General features: G+C 40.4%; 1 protein-coding gene across 3 annotated transcripts in view; it reads left to right on the top strand.

The window, feature by feature from the left end:
- Pou6f2 (POU class 6 homeobox 2) overlaps positions 1–22,629 on the top strand; it is a 384,698-nt gene that overhangs the window by 100,821 nt on the left and 261,248 nt on the right. For all 3 annotated transcript variants that reach the window (XM_023565208.2, XM_063233938.1, XM_063233937.1), the window contains exons 2-3: positions 16,490–16,581; positions 19,769–19,997. In XM_023565208.2, coding sequence (XP_023420976.2) covers positions 16,490–16,581; positions 19,769–19,997 — 321 coding nt within the window. The remainder of the gene's footprint in view (positions 1–16,489; positions 16,582–19,768; positions 19,998–22,629) is intronic.

The raw sequence follows: 22,629 nt of genomic DNA, 5'->3' as shown, positions 1-22,629 counted from the left end.
CTTTCAGTTAGCAAGAACTTAATATGTCTAACTTAAGAGTATATGCCTGGCATAGATCTGGGCCTTGGGACTAGGAGTCCTTCTGTATAGCTCCCCTGTAGGAAAAGGACCAGAAAGTTACCAGGGAGCAAAGGTAGATCACTGACAACTGCAAGAAAACACAAAGTCTGATCAAATTATATAGTGAATGTTTCAATTAAGAAACATTTTAATACGCCCCTTTATTTTGAGCACACTTATCCGAGGGTTCTTGCCATTCTCTGAAGCAGTTCTGGAGGTCTTCTTTCATGGGTGTCTGTATGAGGCATGATTTTAAAAATTCAGTGAATGCCACTGCTGAGTACCATCCAGCAGAAAGACAGGCTTAGAATCTTTACAGTGTAACTAACCTCGGCCACTGCATATACCAGATTGAGTACTGTGTGATTTTTGGATTTTCTCTACAGTCAAAGTGACCCTGGAAAGTAAATGTTGTGAATCGATTCAGGACATGCAGGCGGCCATGACAGAGTCCACTTGAGTATACTGTGCTTTTGCCCTACTTTGGACCTGAGTTCTTTTCAGATTGACACTCATACCTCCTCAGGCCAGTATGGAGTTCTGAATACCAACAGAAGCTTTTTGGGCCCAACCCATCATTGGAAGACATTTTCCTAAAAATCCTACTTTCCATTGGAAAAGCAGTCCCAGTCATCCTTTTCTCACCGTAACTCTCTCATAACTATGTATTTGTGTCCTGGACTCTGTTGTTCCCTTGTCTGGGTCATGAGCAGATCCTGCTGCACCCACTCCACAGACCCTTTGCAAACCATCAGAGAAGGAGCTGTCAGGCTCTGCGCCTTCCCCAGTTCTGCGCTCCTTGGGACTCAGCGTGGGCTCAGTCCTGCCCCAAAGCATTGCAGTGCTTGAGGCTGCTGCTCAGTCAGCCTCCTTCCAGAGCCAGCAGCAGTGCCCACACTTCCCAGGCCTGCCAGTTGTTCTATGACTTGAAGCTTTGCTGGGTAAAACACCAACCCGCTGTTGACAGCGTGGTCTGCATCTCAAGGACAAAATACAAGAAAGCTGCATTCATTGAATGTCTATTATGTGCAGGAACTGCAATCATGCAATTTATTTATATAGCTTAGTGGCCTTAATCCTCACCATACGAGGGCGGTGCCATTCTTATTTCAATTTTACAGATGACAACACTGAGCTGGCACAGATTAAACCACTTGCTTGAGGACACACATCGAGTGAGTGGTGGAGAAGGGTGATGTGGCTGCAACGAGCCACTCCTCACCCTTAGCTGACACTCTTGCAAAACCTTTCCTGGATTTCAGAGCTGCTGTTCATCACTTGGTAGCAGGAGGCAGGCAGATAGGACAGAGCAAGGCCAGGGCATGTGGCCTTAGCAAGTTCCCACAAGGGCCACCCAAGCAGGCAGAGAAGTGTTGCCAGGAATACTGGGCCAGAGGATTTGGGATTTGATAGCTGGCCATCTGTCATAGTTACTTTTCTCAGTGCTGAGACAGAATACCCAACATGCAAAATTAAGGAAGGAAAGGTTTATTTAGCTCACAATTTGTGGAGGTTTCAGTCCATAATCAGCTGACTCTATGGCAGGGTGGCATGGCAGAGGGGCAACCGTTCAAGGTGGAAGAAGACAGCAAAACAACAAAGCAAAAGGGTGGAAAAGCAAGCCATTGTAAGCAGGCTACCCACCCTAGGGTGTGTGTAGCACTCATACCATCACCACGCCTTCCCCTTGCAGGGGCTCAGCATGCTTACAATGTGAGGACCCTGGCCCTCTGCTAAGTCACTCAAACATCTAGACTTCTCAGGCTGGCACAGTATATCAACCATTATGCCACCTCTGGGGCTAAAGCAGAGGAGCCAGGAGAGTTAACTTGGAGATTTGCTTTTGAGGATGTATAGTAGGAAAGATGAAGAGAAAGAGATATGTTAAAGTAAGGTGGAACTGGGGCTTTTTTCAAACATTAATTACACAGAGTAATGGATTTCATGGTGACATTTTCATACATGCATGAAGTCTGCTTTGATCAGGATTCTCCTCTTTATTACTTTCCTCTACACTTTTCATCTCCCTGGCCCCTTCCATTTCTCTAACAATCTCTTTTCTACTTTCACATTGGCTTTTCTTTTTCTAGACTGCACAGATAAGCAAAAACATGTAATAGCTGTCTTTCTGGGTTTCACTTATTTTGGTTAACATAGTGATGTCCCGTTTGATTTGTTTACCTGTAGATAATATGATTTCATTCTTTTTGTGACTGAATAATGTTCATTGTAAATAGAGACCACATTTAGAGGTATCTCAGCTGATTCCCTAACTTGCCATTATGAATAGTGCAATGACAAACATGGGTCTCTCTGTTGAAACTGGAGGTTCTGGGAGAGAAATGCTGATGTGTTTTGGACCTGTGGGCAGTGGGCTGTTTGAAAACCTTGAATCAAGGAAGGTTTTAGATGTAGCAGTCTGGAGTTAGAAATCATTCCTATTCCCCATTCTTCCAAAATTTCCCCCACAAACAGGAATCTATGCTTGGATAATGGCCCCATGAAGTCTTTGACTTACAGTTTCCTCTTATGAGAAAGCATTCTCCATAGCCACAGTGATATTTTTAATTCTTCACTCTTTCCTTATCAAAATCTTTTATGATTAAATAATTGTGTATCAATGTCATTTGTAATGACACTCAAATACTTGATAACAACAACCAAAACTTGGCTTTTTCATTCAGTAATCTGTTTAAATCTCACAAAGGTATGCTGGTGCTATTATTACATCCGTCTCCCCACTGGAAAGCCTTAAAATCAGAGAGGTTAAGTAACTTATCCAAAGTCACACAAGGGGGGACTTAAACACAAATTAGTCTCACTCCACAACGTGTTGTCACGTTATTATTCTAAAGATACATGTTCTCTTCCTTCTGTGGGTCTGGGTACAAGAATGTGAGTGATTTTCCTGAGTCTCTCAGTGTCTGATTTTCTAAAAGTTAGACATGCGTGACTGTGGCCCACATTCTCTTTCTTGATAAATGAACCCTCTACAAATATCTAGTCACATTATCGAAGGATCCTGTTACCACAGCTTGGCACTATTGATCAGAACTAAATCTAGGCTTAGAATGGTACTCTCTGCTTCCTCCCTTGAGAGAGTGACTGTCAGACAGGACAAGGGGCAGAGTCCCAGATGCGTGGGCTCCAGCCGAACCTTCCAAGAGAAGTCCTTTCATACCAAATTGTCTTCCTGCAAAAATTTTTTTATAGTTAACCCTGGCATAGTGACACACACACAGTTATAATATCAGCACTCTGAGAGGCTGAGTCAGGAGGATCATACGTCCAAGCTCAGCCTGGATAACTGAGTAATCTAGCCAAGACCTTTCTCAAAAGTAAAAAACAAAAGGGCCGAGGATATAGCTCAGTGTGAAGATCCTTGTTTAAAAAAAAAACACTAATCTATCTATCTGTGTATCTACCATTATATAGTATCACCAGAATCCCCCATATAACTGAAGGCCCTTAAAATGAAACTTGGCCTATTTATTTGACAAAAGGGGAAAAAAGTCTTTTGATACCCACGTCTTGGACAGGTGACCACATCAGGGAGCTGGCGCTGCCCTGCTGAACACAAAGCACTTCATGTATCTGCAGCATTCAAGACCACTCTGACCTGAATGGATCAGCACAAAACCAGAGACACTCCAGACTCACACAAGCAGGAACATTAGCCAAAAGTGACCACATCATCACCCATCCTGGCTGGCATGAGTCAGTGCTGTTCTTTTACCAATTATGGCTGTATCCCTGCTTCTTGTTCCTAATACAAGGAAATTATTGAAGTTTTCAAATGTAAACTTTCCCCACTCCTAACCCTTCTTGCTGAGCTGCTTCTCTATCTGGGTTGTATGCCTCCCCCACCTTTCGAGGAGTCTGTAAACCAAACTTGGGTTGGTTCTGCCGGGGGGTCTGTGGCTGACATGCACAGACAGTCATAAATTCCAATTGCTGCACATGTCCAGAGATTTGCATATAATCCATAGAGTTTCCCACAATGCATTTTGGGTTAAAAGAGTACCAAATCTTGACAGACTCGGGTTTGAATTCCAGCTCCTCTTTCTCATCTCTCCTTTTCTTAAAAAAAAATTAGATAAACCGAAGCTGGGTGAGTTACACACATTTTCTAAGCTTTAATTCTAATATCCTTGAGTTGATTTGAAGATTAAATGAAATCACAAGTATAGAAGCTTTTATCATGTTTCCTGACCCTCGGCTGATACCTACAATTGTTAGTTTCTTTTTCCAGTTCCTCTTATTTCACCTTAACTAAAGTGTCTACGCAAGTATACTTTTTGATTGTATTCTAGTCAGAAACTCTATCCACCAAATCTGAGTTTTCATATTTTAGAGCTACGTAATCTTATTAGGAATGCAATGTTCCAATACCCGCTTCCTGAAGGAGGCTTTGTAGTTTCTGGAGATTTATTCATCTTGTGTTGTGTAGCATCCTTCCCTTCCTGAACAAATTTTGAGAATATTAAGACACTGTATGTAACATTTTCAGTTTATTCCATGGCCTATTCTCCATGCCGTAATCTACTGACACATACAGACCACTGAGTAACGAGCGCTAACACAGTTTATCAATTCTAAACTGTACAGATATACAGATCCCCCCAGCACCCATTTTAATGTGGCATTTTGAAAGTAAGATTTGGGGTTAAAAATTGACATATGTCTTGTAATCAGTGACTTTTGCCATAGTTTCTCTGGCAGTTTTTCATTCTTACTGGGACATAAATATTCATGAGCTTTGCATCCCTAGCATTTTAGGTTTGATGAAATATATATATATATTTAAATTAGTAGACACTTTTGTTTTTATCATCTCATCATATTTATGAGTTTGTTCTGTTTCTTGTTTGAATTTCAGGGCTTAAGTTCTAAAGACAAAGATAAGTACAAAAAGCAGGTTTCAGAAATGGTTGGTCTTAGAACATATAAGTTACAATCAGGGCCCAAAACATGTTTTATAGGCATATTTATAGACATATACTTTGACACAGACCCCAAAATAAGTCATTATAGTAAAAGAAAATGGCTATGCATTTGATAGTGTCATGTAATGGAGTCAAAATCATGATAAAAACAATCTGAACAAATTCTGTGGAGCTTTTTTTTCTATTTGACTTTAAGTGGAACAAAATCTTCGGAACAAGAGGACAACAAAATAATGCTTTGCTAAAAGGATAAAAGTATATGACCTAAGTCTATTAGTGGCATAACACTCTATGAATGCACTCAAGTTAATAGCATCTCTTAGCAATAGGTACTTTTTCAATTACAGTAATGCTAAGAAATAAATAGAGTGAGAGAAAAATGGTCAGAGGCACATGAATTGGGCTAGTCGTTTGGCTTTTTTTTTTTTATAACCAACTCTCAGGCAGGAAAAAAAGGGAATCTAACCAGTAGTTATTGATGGGATCTTTATTTGAGTTTTTATATTTGAGATCTACTTAATCTTATTTGGGACACGATGTTTCTGTTAGCCTCTTCCTGAAGAAGATTTTGTAGCTCCTGGAGATTTATTCATGTGTTGTGCCGAATCCTTCCCTTCCTGAACACTCTAGTGTTGTGTGCAGTTATAGAGGCTCCATTACCGTAAGGGGCTGCTAACTAGGTGTGATGCTATAATTTCATGCTATGTAATTCTTTTGGGGGTATCTCCTGCCTGTCCTTTGCCAGGTTCTAAACAACTCTCTTTTCACCCGTCTTGAGTCCCACGCAAGAGTGATTGCAAATGCTACCCTTTTGGAGCATCTGTGCAGAAATGCAGCTTTATTTCTACTTTAAAGGATTTAAAATTTTTATTCTCCCCTTTGAAAGTGGCGTTCAGGTTACTTTTGCAAAGAATGCAGCGTTCTGAGAGCAAGTAACTGAAATGGATAGGCCGGACTCTTATCTTCATGGATCTGTGCAAATGGAAAAGTAAAGATATAGATATAGAAGGGAAAAAGTGGTTGGGGAAATTGCCATAAATCACAGAGCAATGATATTGGGGGAGATGTGGCATCACTTTTGTTGTGTGTTAGAAAGGATAAATATGCTTCTCTTTAAGAATGTGAGGCTGGCCCTTCCTGCTGTGAACCTCTTCAGTGGACCTCCTCCTGCAGGTTTTACAGGGCTGGAAGTGGCCCCGGGTTATTAGCATTGTCAAGTGTGTTGCTCAGGGACATTTTCATTCTCACACCTCTTCAGGCTCTTGTGGGGTGGGATTTAATAGTTTACTGTGAATGTCTGTGAAGGGCGGGGTGTGGGAGGGGAAGGGAAGGCCCGAAAGGGAGGGACATAGGGAAAAAGGGGGAGAGGGGATGAAAGAAGGAAGGAATTAAGAACAGGCTGAGGAGAGGAAAGAGGTGGAGTAGAAGGCAGGAAATGACAAACCCAGCAGCAGCGCTCCTCACACTTTGCTGTGGACCCCGACACCTTGAGGACTGTGTTAGGCTGCAGGTGCTCACACAGGGAATCTGAGACCCAGGTGCCTGAGCCCTGGAAGTCTGCCTTTCTCAGAGTTTCAGTGGTGCCAAGCTGCTGGCCGAGGGATCACGCCTTGACTAACAAATCACTAAATGAAGTCTGTAGCTCAGTAGCTCAGTAGTGACATTTTAGGAATGCTTGTTTCTTGGAAACTTGGTTGAGCCTATCTGAAAAAGTGAGCCCCAAGAAAAGTGTCTGTGGTAGGCCTGCCCTTCACTGTGTACCCTTCTCTGTCATCTCCCCTTGTGTATCACACAGACTCCTGAAATGGGAAGCTAGAGCTCTCTGGAGCCAGATTCTCTCAATGCAGAAGAAAACATCTGAGTAGCACAGCTTCTTTCGCAGTGTTGGTTATTTGCTGTGACCTGTGGGTGTATATTGTTGTGGTTTTGGAGTCAAGTAGAACAGGGTTCAGATCCTCACTAACTGTGCCACTACAAATGAGTTATTTAACCTCTCTATGCATTCACGTGCAATCTGTAAAATGGGAATAATAGCTGCATAATATTATCTTCTGCAATGATCAAATGAAAAGCTACACAGAGGGTTCCTGGCTTCAGTTGGTTTGATTTAGGGCTTTTCAGTTTCCCAATGTATGAAAGCTATAAACATTCTATTTGCTTCCAAGTTTGATCTTTTCTGGGGTTAGCAATAGACAATATGATACCCTCTTGAGATGCCAGAGAGTGACAGTGAGTCACACTGCCTGCCAGCCATGTGATTAGGAGAAGCAGCAGACCTCTGGAGGGTACCTGTAGCTCAGCCAGGATGCTGATGAATAGGTTAGGTGATGTATGTGAATTTCAACTTCCAATATATACTGGACCTTATGTCTGGCAAATAGTAAACAGTTAGTAAAGAACAGATATTATAAAATATTTGAACAGTTCAGTGTCCTTGTGGGTAAAGATGTGGACCTTCCATCAGTCAGAAATCCCGGAATACTTTTGTTGCTCTGTCACTTTCTCCTTGTGACACAGAAGTGATTAAATGGGCTAAAAAATAATCGCACACCATAGTATTATCGTAACAGTTGATAAAATATCATATACAAATTAATTAAGTATATGACCTGGCACATAGAAATTTATGGATAGAAGGGAAATTATGTTGTCTTAAAAAAAAAAAAGGATTGAGGGAAAAGAGGAATTATTTATTCAAAAGAAGGACCATTATAGGAGTATTTGGTTAGACTCTCTCTGCGCCTAGAGGAATGAAAGCAGTGAGCATGCCACGACTCCTCAAACTCAGCCATGTGACGAGAGGGTCACAAATGCTCTGTGACAGACCCGTCCATCTACAACAAAGCAGCCATTGGTTGAAGGGAAAGAGGAGGAAAAAAAAATAATGCTTTGAGTTTTTCATTAGGCTAAATCTCATCCACTTAAAAGAGCGTCCTTTAAATGGAAAACACATCCATTGCAAAAGGGGAAGGGCATTAGAAAAAATGCCTTTGTTGTATGATTATGATAGTACATGGCAGTTTTTAAAAATAGTTTTATTTGGCACAAGTAAACGTCAAGCTCTTTCTGTTCACCTGTTAATGGTCTCCTTCAATTGGCTGCCCTGTGAAAGCTCAAAGTCTGGGGGAGTCACTGGTATGTGACAGTCTGATCACCAGCCCTTGACAGTCACAAATGCAGGCACTGTGGGTGGAGAGACAGAAGTTTTCTGTGTTGGAAGGCACTGGGCTCTTGTACTATGCTTATTACCAGAAGCGACTGCACCCAGAGGCCATCATTTTCAATTTAAATAATGATTTATTCTGTGTAACTCATGGTTAAATCATATTCTGCATGTCAGATTACTAACCTTGCTTGCTGCTGAAGGGCTGTGCAGGGTTTGGACCTCTGGCAGGCGGCTGGGTTCTTGGAGGGACAGAGCAGATGATATAGCACTGTAGTTACCACGGTAACTTCAACTGAGCAGGAGTTTGGGTTCATGTTGTCATGATGTCACTAACTCTGTTTGACCCCCATGTCCTTTATGAGCTTGCATTTCCAGGTATCCACATGAGACTGTCCAGTTAATAATCTCAATGCCCTGACAAAGAGTTTAAAATTTCACCAGACCTTTGATGGCCAGCATTGTAGGTTCGTAGGACTGCAAAGGGAGTTTTGCAGATATTAGAAGACAAAGGAGAATGTTGCTAAAAGAAGTCAGGAGGCTGGGATATTGCACAATCACTATGTCCTCTGACTCTCCCAGGGGAAGCCATGGTACCTTGATGAAAGTGCTTGGTAAGACCATCTGACTTCATCCTCCCCTCAACCTTATCCTCCTACCCCCAGGTTCATTCTTGCTATCTCTTCTTAAGTGAGAATCAACATTTTAAAGACTTTTTATCAGCCCTGACCATTTCTAAGCACAGTTAAAGCCAGATCTAGGGAATATCTGCATGTTTGACCATAGATAAGTAACCTGGGAGAATTTTAAACCTAAAGCAGTCTCACCACCTTGAAGTATCTCTGTCATGTCGTCTTGTCACTAGGCTTAGTGATGATTTCCCCAGTTAAGGGGATAAAATCTGTATTATCTGTAGAAGGGAAGATCTACAACTATAAAGGTACAGGGCTGCTGGATTGGTGGCAGATGCCTATAGTCCTAGCATTCTGGAGACTGAGGGCCATGCCAGCCTGGGTAACTTAGAGAGACTCTATCTTAATATTTTAAAAAAAAAGGCTGGGGTTGAAGCTTAGCATAAAGTCCCTGAGTTCAATCCTGAGTATCACAACCCCCTCCCAAAAATATAGCATATTTCATATTCTTTTTCCTTGGAAGATTTTTGTGTCCCTTTTTCTCTACTGTCTACACAGGTAATGATAGTTGATGCAAATAAAAATAAAATTTTATTTTTATTTTCTATTGAATGGAGTGTTTGTGTGGTTGTCCATAATGGTTTATAATAGATGTGTTGATGGTTTGTTTTTCTGTTGGGGAAAATGTATTTAAATCTCTGTGTAAAACTGAGTGATATAGTACATGCCTATAATCCCAGTTTCTCCAGAGGATGAGGAAGGAAGATCAGTAGTTCAAGATCAGCCCTGGCAATTTACCAAGACTTTATCACAGGAAACAAAACTCCCCAAAACCAAACCCAAAATTCCTCTGTAGATAAAAACATTCTTCAGAATTTGCATGAGCCTCATAAATGGCTTTCTTGAATCAATTGTAAGTTTAGGTGCAGTTTTTAAAATCTAAAGATACTTTCTGAGGAGACCTCTTGATGGAAACTGAAGAACCCTAAATTGTGTGGAAATGAAGAATTAGTGGGACCAGCAGTGAGTTGTGGGCCTGGCTCTCTTCATGGCAGTGATCCCTGCAGTCTCACTGTCAGAGTCTAATGTTATGAGGTTAGATCTCAAAATTTTTAAAAATTGACCTTTGGATTTGTGTTCTGTAAGTAAAATCCAATGGGATCAAAGAGTATACAAGGAGAGAAAAGAATCCTAGAGCCTCCTCCTCTCCCAGGAAAAAGTAGGAGTGGGCTGCCTAGACCCTGCTTCTGGAAGCTTCTGGAAGCTTCTGGAAGCCTGAGTGTGGCTACCATACTCTCCCTTCAGTTCTTCTCAGGAGACTGGGTTCCAGTGATCTTCCCATTGTGGACCTGCCCCTGATCAAGTATCCAGCACATCCCAGTGGAAAGGGTGTAGGCCTTGACTTTGCCCTTTCTGTGTGGGGTTGAGGTAGTGGTTCCAAGGAAAGGAAGATTAATTTCCCAGCTCCAGATGGGAGACCTGCATTTTATGAGCCTCACAGTTTATATAGCTGGTACAGGCATCTGGAAGAGCATCGATGAAGTACAAAAGAGGCTCCATGGGGACCATAATACCACAGAATACATGTGGCCCACATCATTCATGAAGCACCAAAGTCTTGCTGACCACTGGGGAAGAAAGACTTCATCGTGCCACATTTACACTGTTGAGGGTGGTCCCTACCTGTGACCTTATCAGAAGACATGTTCATCTCATGGACAGGTGTGTTGACATGAACCAGGTATCCTAGGCTGTAATAATTAACTGATTGTGTCAAGTTGAGCAAGAAACACCCAGCTAATTGGATTAGTATGGTTTTGAAGGGATTTACTGAATGGATTTACTGGAAATAGAAGACTCATCCTGGATGTGAGTGGCTTGTCTCTGAATGGAATAAAAGGGAAAAGAAGGGAGGCTCAGTTTTCTTTCTTCAGAGGAGCTCCAGTCTGCACCTTCACCTTGGCTGCTGGCTCCTGGATTCCAGCATAGACTCTTCAGCCTTCCAGCGCAGAATTCCTGATAGATACTCACACCGGACATTGCAGTGAGCTCCAGGCCTTTGAGCTTTGACTAGACCCTTCAGATCTCCAGCACACAGACAGCCCTTTTGCACTCCACAGCACCTGATTCTGCAGGTGGCCATTGTAAGCCTCCTTGTAAATCCTTATACTGTGTATTTATATATCTTATGCTAAATCTGTTTCTCTAGTGAGCACTGACTACAGTGGTCTGATGACTGATACATAGGTTAATAAAGGGCATCCTAGAAATTAGACAAACCATTTTAGGTGGTTTATAATCTGCGTCTAGATTGTTTATGTTGACTTTTCTAGGGAATTCCATCATTTTAAGTGTGCTACAGTTTTAAGTAAACACTAGCAGACATACATGCATGCATATGCACACACATGCACACACATCAAAGCCCAGAGCTGGCCTTCAGAGAAACAAAGATGCCTTAGAAAGTCTTTGCCCTGAAAGAATTTGTTTTCTGGTGGAGATAGCAGTACTTAAGGGATAATCCCTACCCCAAAGCCCTGTCTGCCCACAGATGTCATGAAATTTTGCTAAAGTATGTTTGATGACTCTCTTTTCTCATCTCTCTCTGAGAAGAAGCATTTACAGAAATTGAAACCTTTATTGGTCTGGATATCACAGGAGTTCAGCTCTGCTTTTATTAGATGGATGTGAAAACAAATGATAAAAAATTTTTGGAGGAAGACAGAAGGGAAATTTAGTAAATTTTGAGGAAATAAAGTCTTAACAATCTCCATAGCTTACATAGACTAAATTTACATGAAACACAGAAGCAGTTATTAAACAATTTTTGTAAATATTATAAAAATATTCGGATGATCAAGTCCAAATAAGAGATACACAAGGATGTCTGTCTGTCTGTCTGTCTGGATGTGTGTATGCATTTTATCTAAATATTTCAAGTTTCCCTTTTGCTTTTCAAGTGAAAATTATATGTTCAGTCTTGAAGATCATTATTTAGAGCCAATGAAGACTTAGATCCCTCACTCAAATAAAGAGATCTGGTTTCTCTCCCTCAGAGACCATATGAATCGCCTGCCAGAAGAAAGGAATCTGCTTTTTACATTAATATCATCAGGAACTCTGTGTTCTCCAGGCTTCAGTGGATGAAGTTACAAGTACCTGACAACATAATTTGCAAAAAATATACAACCCCTTATGTGAATTAATGAATGTTTGATTTTCACATATGGCTTATAGAATCAGCCTTATTACTTTAGAGTCTCAAATTCCACTGAGCGTCTGTGTGGTGTTCTGTACATAAATATGTGTATGTCCAGTATCATAAAGAAATCCTGACTGGCAATAAAAAGTGGCAGACAGAGACACTTCCACTCCCTCCTTGGCATTTAGTAATCTTGGCGAAATAGAAAGAAAAGGAAGTTTAATTTAAAGGGGACTTGTGCCCTTCTGCTTTGCTGAGTTCACCTCCCAACATGAAATAATAATGCATTCAACTGTCCATCTTATAATAAATAACCTTTGCATCACCTTAGTCATTGGTGAAAAGTGCAAACTGTGGGCAAGAAAGGTATGAAATACCAGAAAGAGCTGGGAGAACCCTGTAACCTTCATGTGATTATGTTTGTGTTAATGCATAAAGGACAGAATCCCAAATTCAGAAAAATATGATTCATTAAAAATGCATTGGTCATTAGCAAGGGACTCTTATTCACTGCATGTGGAGAGGATGGCTACCATGGGGGAGTACCTTTGATGAGCAAGTTGTATTTGTGGTTCTCTTTCCTTCTCAATCTGCTGCTGCCATCATGTCCTCTTTGCAAAAAGAGCCGGCCAGGGCTCCAGAAAAGGGTGTACCCTCTTAGGACTAAAAATGTGTGTTTTTGCCTTAAAATGACTTATTTAGAAGAGTCTACTTTTAAAAAGCAGAAAATTCCAAGACTGTATACAGGAATGCATATCTGTTTTATTTTTGGAGTAGCTAGGAGGATCTGAGCCTGGTTAATGAAAACCTGTTCTGCTGAAATTTAAAAAAAAAAGATTTGCAAAACAAAAATTGCTATGAGCCACACAGTGAAGACTATGAGTTTCTATTCCTCTCTCAATCTATATTATAATGGGAGAAAATTTGAAGGCAAGAAAGCTTGGAAGGCCCTGGGGGTCATGCCAACTGATGATGCATCTGTTGCTAACACTAATGGTCTGTGGTGGCAATGGCAAACCTTCTAGAGCTTTCAATGATAAGAAGCAGCCTGCTGTGGCACATGTGCCATAGGGTCATCACTACTGGTCTATGGTATTCCCAGTGCAAAAGATAGACACCCTTGGCAGCTGATAAACCACTGTTTACTCATTGTATTCCTCAATCCCTTGTGCGGTAGTGTGAAAACATTCACATGAACTTGCCCTTAGCATCTCCGTCAATGGCCAGGAGAAGCTCCACAGATGAGCTGCATGCCTGGATGAGGACCACTCTTCTAAGCCATGGAATCTGGAAGCTATATTCCAGCATCTTGGTGTCATATTTCCTGATTCTGCTACCATGAACTAAAGGAAGTGCTATACAATCAGCCTTCTCTGTCATTGAGATCCTGATACACAGATTTAACCAACTGTGTCCTGAAAATATGTGGAAACAAGAACACATACAGATTATTTTTCTTGTCGTTACTACTTGAATACAATTGATCATGGTGGCTGAGACAAACAGAGCAACAGGGAGGGGCCAGGATCCTGAAACCCACAAGGCAGTGCCCTCAGTGACCCAATTTCTCTTCAGTAGGCTCCATTTTCCAGACTAGGGACCAATCCTTTAACACTTGGCATTTTGGGGTGCATTCAAGATCCAAAGTATAACAACATATAAATTAGAATTGTGATAGAATTTGTCAATAAGATATTTTCAAATTTTATGTTAAACATTAGGAGATAATCAAGTGGGTGCCAGCAGCTACCTTAAAGGAATTAGACCACTGCTGCATTAAAAGCCAAGTTCTTTTCTTTATTGTGTGAATACGTGAAGAGTCATGAAATGTGAACAACATGTCCTCCAGAGAGTGGTGAACCTATCACACAGTCCCTAAGCTGCAGAGCTCGGAGCTCCCGTGCTTAAAAACACAGGCCTGCCTCTTCGCACCTAGCCTCAGAGAGCTGTCTTGGAATGCGTTGGTCTCCGGAGATGTAACATGTTTTATAGATACCAGGACAGCGTGAACCTGTACACCCCATTCAAGGTGGTGTTTTTGTATCTGTGACTGTGGAAATAGCTAACTTCCAGGTCTCTGCTAACATAAAGCTGAACATTGCCTCAGATCTCTGCAACCCTTTGCTGATGTCATTTATTCTTCTGATTTCTAGATTTCCCTCTGGCTCTGAGAAGGCCTCTATTCAAGAGCAGCCTTCCACCCAGACAGATTAGTTTATGGTCCTACAAGGTTAAGCATGATACACGTGTTTGGGGAAAATGGAGATGTACATTAAGAAGAAACGTTACTTACTGGTCAGACGTGAGAGCATACATAATCTCTTCGAGAGCCTGTGAAAGACCTCATTTTACACATGAAATTGTGTGGAATTGCCCCAGACTGCACTGAACATGGTTTCTGCGAATAGTGGGCCTCAGAACAAGGTACTGAGCACCATTTATGGCCTCAAGGCAGCAAGGAAGAAAAGTAAGCAAATGCAGTGTGTGTAAAGTTGCAGAGAACAAACAAACACTTTTGTTGACACAGTGCCTGTGTGGGACAGGTCAAACAGGCCCGGCCCACATGCAAGAAACAGGGCACAGAAAGGCTTACCGTGGCATAGAAATTTTTAAAAATTAAGATATGAATAGATTCTTAATTGTTTAAGGGAGACTTTTCTATTTTTCTGTGCATTGTAAAACTCTTTTTAGTATAAAACCCCATGCCTAAAAACTAAGAAAAAGCCAAATTTTTTAAGTAGTGATTTTTTTACCTATCTGTGAATTAATCCAATCTTAATATTTGATAGAAAGCAACATTTTGCGACTCAGCAAGCTTTTAGAAGTACAAATAAATGGTGAGAATTTCAAGGCAAGTAGGACTTGAGTATATAGTAAGAGAGACCATGAGACTTACCCTGCATAAGGCACTTCCTAGTTTTAAATGTCCTGCTTTCTAAACGTTATAACTAAAAAATTAGGAAAAGAAAGGTCTCCTGCACATTATGGGGAAAGTGTTGGCACCTTCTCATGGGTCATCTTACCCTTGTTATTAAATGACAGCAATCATTAAAATGCCAAACATATTTTGACAGAATTCACTTTATAAAATGTCAGCAAGCCTGTATTTTTATTAGTTTGTTCCAAATCAATTTAGAAATTTCAATAGAATGCTTGTAAGTATTCCCCAAGCAATGTCCATTCCTGACTTTCTGCACAAAAAAATATTACAAATTAATCAGATTTTCAGATTTCTGCATAATGGCTTTGCACGTTTATTGCTTAATCCTGTTATAAAATGCTGTTATGATTGACACATCGCTGTGCAGATAGAAGTCAATTGAATAATATGTAGCAGTCAATTTTATTTGTAGCTTAATGTGCTGAAGTATTTTTTCCACATTTCCATTATTTATAAGTCTGTCCCTTTGGAGAATATATAGAAGAATTTGTTTTAAATGAGCCAATAATACCTTCTTTAAAATTTATAAATGTGACAGGATCAGATCTTTTTCTTTTTCTTGGTCATCCATGGCATGCCAATAAACAGGTCCTGAATTGTCTGCTACTTGGTATTCATAGGGCAAGCATCAGGAAAGAAGATCTTGTTAAGGGTTGCTTGGAATTGGATTTCAACCACCCCTTAGAAATTTTCAAGGAAACAAAAGCTACCAATAAGGACCCCTCAAAAATGGCTGCTAGTTTTGTGTGTTTACTCATGTATTTCTTGTTTCTGTGGTTGTGTTATCTGCAGTGATTTGTCCTGGAACAAAGCACATAAGCTACACAGAGACACTCTATCGTCCAAAGGGCTTTATAGATTTGCTGTTTAGGTGGGATATTCTTTTTTTTGTGCTTTGGTGTCCAACAGGATTCCAGCAGAGGAACTGAGCTATGTTCTTCGATACTTAACTGAGTGTAGATCTTTGAAGTTACTGTTCAATTCTGTCTCTTTCAGCACCCAGGAAACTTGTATAAGGTGATCCATATTGTTTTTGGACATTGTGGAAGGTGACATTGAAAAAGGTTTTGCTCTTTAGGGAAAGGTATTGCTAAAATTGTCTGAAGCAGGCAAAAGAAAGGGCTTAGCTACAAAGGAGATGGGGAAGCGTATTTGGGATGATATGAGTGGACTTGGTCATGTCTCAACTCTTTGGCTTTGGAAAATTAAATTAGCTGTTGCTCTCCTGCGCATAAAGGATGTAACTCCCCCCTACATAGGATGCACAGCTCATGTAATCCTTTCAGGGCAACTGAGTGTTATTTCCCCTGGTGTCCCTTGCTTTCTACCTCCTGGTGACTTTCACCATCACGCATGTTCCTTATAATCATGTATGCAGTCAATAGGTGATTTCAGCACTAGAACTATTGGTAAACCACTCTGTTGTATCATCTTCCATTAATTCTCTGCGACATCACAAGAAAACAAAGGTGGTGTGAAGTTAATCAGGCCGGGTCTTATATTAAGGATCTCTCTTGTATTAAGCACTTCTCTTTTGAATTTCAGGGGCCAGAGGCAACGCAGCACTGTCAGATCCAGGCTCTCCCGAGCAACACCCAGCCAGTCAGACCCACCCTCCATTTCCTGTTGGGCCACAGGTCAGTATCTCTCACCTGCTTTCCATCAGGCTGCATTTAGGATAGTTTAACCATATAAATAAATAACAATGAATTGAATCCAATGAACTTCAACAGAGCAAAGGTGCTGTTAACTTTTTGTATGGGAAGCTGTGTGACTACATTACTATTAAATCCCATGGGAAACAATAGGTGTTTGCAAAACTCTTCTGTCTTCTAAAGAAAAACATTGATTTTAATAATTTGGAAAAAAAAATTTTCTTAAAACTCACTACGTCTGTGTTGTTGGTTACCATGCAGTTTTCTCAAAAGTTAAACTTTAATGACTGGAGTGTGAAGAGAATTAAGTTACTTCCACTTTACTATAGCCATTTTTGAAATACAAGATGTGATTTAATATAAGAACGTTAATGCAATTTTAATGCAAGTTTGGCTTATTGGGTTTGACAATACTGTACATCACACATAGCTCCGGCATTAATAAAGAAATACGTTCATTATTTTTTAAAGTCCAATATTTGTTTTTTGCAGGCTTGCATGGGTCATATGGAGATGTAGAACACAATTATAAAAGGCTGGGCTTTTGAAAACCTGTGTCTCGTGCAGTGTGCAGCTTTCAGAGTTCATCTTGCTTTTACTGAAAGAGTCACTGGGCCTTTCTCTCCCCTTTGCTGTCATTGTTATTCTGGAGATTGATCACTTTCCACACGTACAGGGCTTGCCCAAGGGTAGAGATTGGGTTGGTATCACATTCTTTTCCAGTTGTCACCAGTCCCTCTGCGGCCTCTGGTAATATTGTACCTCCCAGGCACCACTGTGTACCTGGGAGATGTTTAGGAGACTGTTGTGGGAATCTCAGTAGCTGGCTTCTTTGTCACCCCTTATGTCATCCTCCTTACGACATCTGTGCTTTTGTGTGCACAGATGTGCCTGTGACCATATCAGTCCTAACACACTCTTGCCCTGACAGGTTAGGTGAGTGCCCTGACAGTCTTAGGCCAGTGAGGAACAGTGGCACTGTGACAAACCGACAAGCAACGCTTTGCTCTAAGCCCCTAATCTAACTTTAAAATTTCTGAAGGCCTGGACTCCAAATCTGTGACAATTTCAGGATTACCCATTTGCCTTCCTTTTCAGTATAATATTTATTACTAGTGATAGCACACCAAGAATTTTAAGGCCAGTGTATTAATTTTATTTTTATTCCGAAAGTCTATTTTGCACTTTAGAGTAACTTTGTGTTTTTGAAAAAGGAAGCACAATTACTTGGTGTGAATTTAGCAAATAATGCAAAAAGTGGGGTCTAGGGAAGTGGTCCTAAACAGCGAGCCCTCTGCTTCTCCAGAATTACTTCTGAAGGGGTGTAGGGGAGAGAGACACTAGAGAGATGACCCAACAGTGGGCTCAGCCCTTTCCGCCCACCCCTCATCCATCCCATAAAGCAGCTGCTGCTTGCTTATTCAGCTCCTTGTATAGGAGAGAGGCTGAAACATGGATTCTGGTGCTGCCTGCTTGGCCTTGGTCCCTAAATACACCCTAGAAATGAGACCTGGGCAAGTAACGGACCTCCCCATAACTCACCCGTAGGATCAGTCATATACTGCCTGCATGGTGGGCTCTATACCACACTTGTATTTAATTACCTTTTCTTTACAGAATCACACATACCTAAAAAAAAAAAAAAAAAAAAAAAGAAAACTGAATTCCCCTGGGTAAGAGTGTGGTACTGGCTTCTCTGGAAGACAAAAGGATGTGAGATCATGTGTCTTACATCAGGGCCCATAGGGTACAGTGACATCCTGGGTCAAGTGACACTCGCAGCCGTCTGGCCCACCAGGGTGGGAGTCCTCCTTAGTCTCTCACCATGGTGAAGACCCCATGCCCACGTGCAAACAGGTCTGATGTCCAGTGGCTGCAATTTTTGTGGCATCCACTCAGACAGTAGCTATTGATCCATGGTAGACATAAATGTGTGTGTTTATGGTATCATTTTAATTGGGCAAAAATGTTGGTGTAATAATGTTAAAAAATTTCATTGTAAAAATGTAAACATTCTTATTTTTATATTTTGTTGTAGATCTCAATGTTGTCCATATGTAGTTTTTTCACCTTAATAGTAAATATTTGTTTGCTTAATAGTTTATTTTTATGTATCTTATATGACATTTTTCTCTTTTCCTAAAGAAGTGTCATAATAATCTGTTTTAATGACTACATAATGGTTTATCAAGTTCAATCCTGTAGCGAGCTGTTTTGCAACATGCTTTTAAAAATGTAGCACATATTTTCAAGCATTTATATTTTTTCCTTTTGAATTCTGTCTTTAAGCTATATCCCAGGAGTATACACTGAGTCAAAAAGAGATGAATATTTCTTTTCAGTCCTAGATATTGAACCAGGGGTCTTTGCACTGAGCTGTATCCTCGGACTTATCTATCTATCTATCTATCTATCTATCTATCTATTATTTAGAGACAAGGGCTCTCTAAGTTATTAAATTGCCCAGGGTAAGATATATTCAAATTTGCAGTCCTCCTGCCTCAGCCTCTCAGGCATGTTCCACTCTGCTTGGCTGGGAATATATATATCTCCAAATGGCTTTTTGAAAGGATTGTGCCAATATATACACCTTGTGGCCATACATCTACATAATGGTGCTACTATGGACTCCCCCCTTCCCTCAGTACCAGGGATCGAGCTCATGACCTAGCACTTGCCAGGCAGGCGCTTATGCCCCTGAGCTAAATCCCCAGCCCATACTATAGACTTTTTAACATGAAGTAAATATTTGACATTATTCTAATTTATTTAAAGAGCTGAAAATAGTGCTTCCTTGCTATTTTTGAATCAATAAATAAAATCCCATTGATCGCAATGCATTTTTTTTTCTGGAGCAACATAGAATAAATTAGCTGACAACTTCACACTCTTGAAGGTAAGGGTCATATGAAAATTCATTGGAAAGACAAGACATAGGTGTCAGGTATTGCTTTTAAAGGTATTTGAGCTCCTCAGTAGAGTCCAAATGAAATTTTCCATAGAAATAATTGAAATATGATTTCAAAAAACTTTCTTGCATTGGGTTGTCTCTTTTTCTAGGGTAGTGCATGTTTCTTTTCACCTTCTTCAGCTGAAAGGGAGAGAACATGCTTTAAGTAAGTTCTCCTGGTCCCACAAGAGGGTGAGGGATGCTTCTCTTGTGTTGCAGCCGCTTCTGACGGCCCAGCAGCTCGCCTCTGCTGTGGCTGGCGTGATGCCTGGAGGCCCCCCAGCCCTCAACCAGCCCATCCTCATCCCATTCAACATGGCCGGACAGCTCGGGGGCCAACAGGGACTGGTCCTCACACTGCCCACAGCGAATCTCACCAACATCCAAGGACTGGTAGCAGCAGCTGCAGCTGGAGGCATCATGACTCTACCATTGCAAAATCTACAAGGTAACCCATGTGTCCATGTGTGTAAGGCTCTACCCACTGGCCAGAGTTCCCAGAAGTGCACAAGAAAATTGTCCTGGATGGTGAATGTGGTTCAAGTTGCTTCCACCATGAAGGATATGAAAGGTTTCTGCAGAAAGTGTGTTTACAGTTACCTATGCATCCTAATCTTCCTTAAGCCATGAGCTTTAGAGCCCTTATTTCCTAACACTGATACTGAAGATGTTGAGGTCTTTTGGATGTTTGTGAGGGTTATCTTTCCATGACACATTAAACACTTACCTGTAGGACTCCTATGCTGTTACCTTGAAGATCTGAGTTATAATCTCACAGTTCTTTGATTTAGCCACGTGCAAAAAGAGATCAGATGTTACTTGACTATGTGTAAAGTGGTTGGAACATCCGAAATATATGACATTATTTAGAATAATTAATTTAATAATTATGTGGCTCGCAAAGTATATGTTAGGATTATTCCTAAAGAAAATTAAATTTTGGGGGTTCATATTTCACACTGAGAAAAATATATATGTGCATATTGAGCTTTTATCATCCACGGGCATATACCAGAAGTAAGACTATGATTTAACTCAGGAAGGGTAGTTCTTTTGAAATGATGAAATTTTTTGACTGTGAAAACTTGATAACACTGACTGATAGATTGATCTACAAAATGATTCTGTCAGAGGAAGAATTATTATGGTAGAAAATGGTCTGATAGGATTAGGATGTCCACTAAAGAGAAAAAATGAATTGCTTTGGACTAGTCAAACATGCTTCTTTTTTCTATTTATATAAATGTCAACAATTTTTTTTTTTTTTTGCAGAATAAGGGATTGGCTAGGTAGGTCATGTTATTAACAATTTAGAATACTTTTTAGTTGGCCAAATGTCAGGATTTCATATACAGTATTTTATTACACTGGTCAGAACGTCTGTCCCCAGATAGTACTAAACCTCCAAAGGACTGACGAACTCTGGGCTGGCACTTCTTTATGCTCTGTGCATTCTAATATCTTACCCATTGTTGCCACTTTTTGACTTGCATTTTAATGTATAAAACAAAGTTGTTCTGATACCATTAAATTGTGCCAAGAAACCCGCCATTCATAAATCATGCATGCCTGGGATACACTAATGCACAAACTTTGCTTGTTTCAAACCTGAGAAAGCCTAGGAAGCCAGGAGCTCACGATTAAGCAAATAAAGCAGGAATATACAAGGTGAAAGCAGCAAAGTGTAGAGAGAGGCTTTAATGTAGGTAGATGATAAAATCTTTATGAAGAAATGGGCATTATCAAAATGCAACCTTCCATTTGGAACATTTGTGCTTATGGGAATATTGAATATTATAAATAAACATAAGCTTGCAGAACTCCTAGGCAATGAATTAATGTAGCTTGGTTAAGATGGATGCCAAAGTTAGAGTAAAAACTAAACAGTCTTTTTATAACTTTATGATGGTTTGATATTTTTAGGATTTTAGTACCTGTAACTTTAAGTGTTCAAAGCAAGCAACAAGTCCAATGTGAGTCTTTTCCATCTTTTTCTTTTTTTGGTGGGACAGGGTGAATGTCAACTTTATATATGAAAAATGGTTTAAAATTTTGGTTCTTTTTGGTACTTTTGTTTTAGAAAAATGAATTCTGAGTTTTGTGGCCTGATAAAGTAGGGGGGTAACAAAAGTGTTTCCTCTTTATTCTTCAGTGATTCTGACACAATTTCTCCATCAATATCATCTTCAGAAGTATATTGAAGGTGATTGTCAAACTCAAGGCTATTATACAAGCTAAAGTAAACATTTCCTCTTTGTCATCATCTTTGAAGTTTCAGTGATGAAATCATTAAAAGTAAAACATCTCTTTGGAGCAAGTTGGCTAGTTATAGGAGAGTTCCCTAATTTTTCTTTAATGTTGAGTTCCTCCCCTCACCCCAACAACTGCATTTATAATGCCTATATGAATAAAACTCAATTCTTAAATCTTCTTCAGGATATAATGAATTTCTACCCTTCAAAGTCCTTGAGCTTTTCTGTCTCTTTCATAACTTCGCACATGATTTGTTTATACCCATACCTTACATGTCTAAGAGGTAAACCATCCTGGTATTCTAGAGACTGAAAAGTTTCCCAAAATACAGAGAGTTTAGTGTTAAAAACCAGAGAGTGTCAGGAAAACCAGAAAGAGTCGATAGCCCTATGAGAAGTTCAAGGGCAACAGGAATCATGCCTTTGGCTCTTACTGCACTTGTTGATTCTAGGAAGTTCTGTGTCTCCAAAGTAAACACAATCAATGCCCATGCCAGAGATCACCTTCCGATTAGTCCATGAGCAGTTAACCCAGTGCTAAACTCACCGCCTTTAGAAGCCAACACAGTCCCTGACAATCCCTACAGTGTCTATGCTGTGTGCCTCTTCCCAAGCTATATCACAGAAGGAGGTGGAACTAGGGATAGTTGGTGATGGCTGCCAGGGAAATCATCTGCAGGTATCATGGTTCCCTTGGAGCCTGAGCTAGCCCTTGATGTCCCCAAGTCACACCCTGTGTCATGGGTGATGGTCTTGCAAATGGGCTATCAATAGCTCAGAAAGAATTCTTTCTTACATAGATGGCTGCAGTCAATAGCTGGGGCAGAT

Source organism: Cavia porcellus, unplaced genomic scaffold, assembly GCF_034190915.1.
Source record: "Cavia porcellus strain 051 isolate PalLab524CR breed Dunkin Hartley unplaced genomic scaffold, mCavPor4.1 scaffold_23, whole genome shotgun sequence".
NCBI lineage: Eukaryota > Metazoa > Chordata > Mammalia > Rodentia > Caviidae > Cavia > Cavia porcellus.
This window is presented reverse-complemented; position numbering and strand designations above follow the sequence as displayed.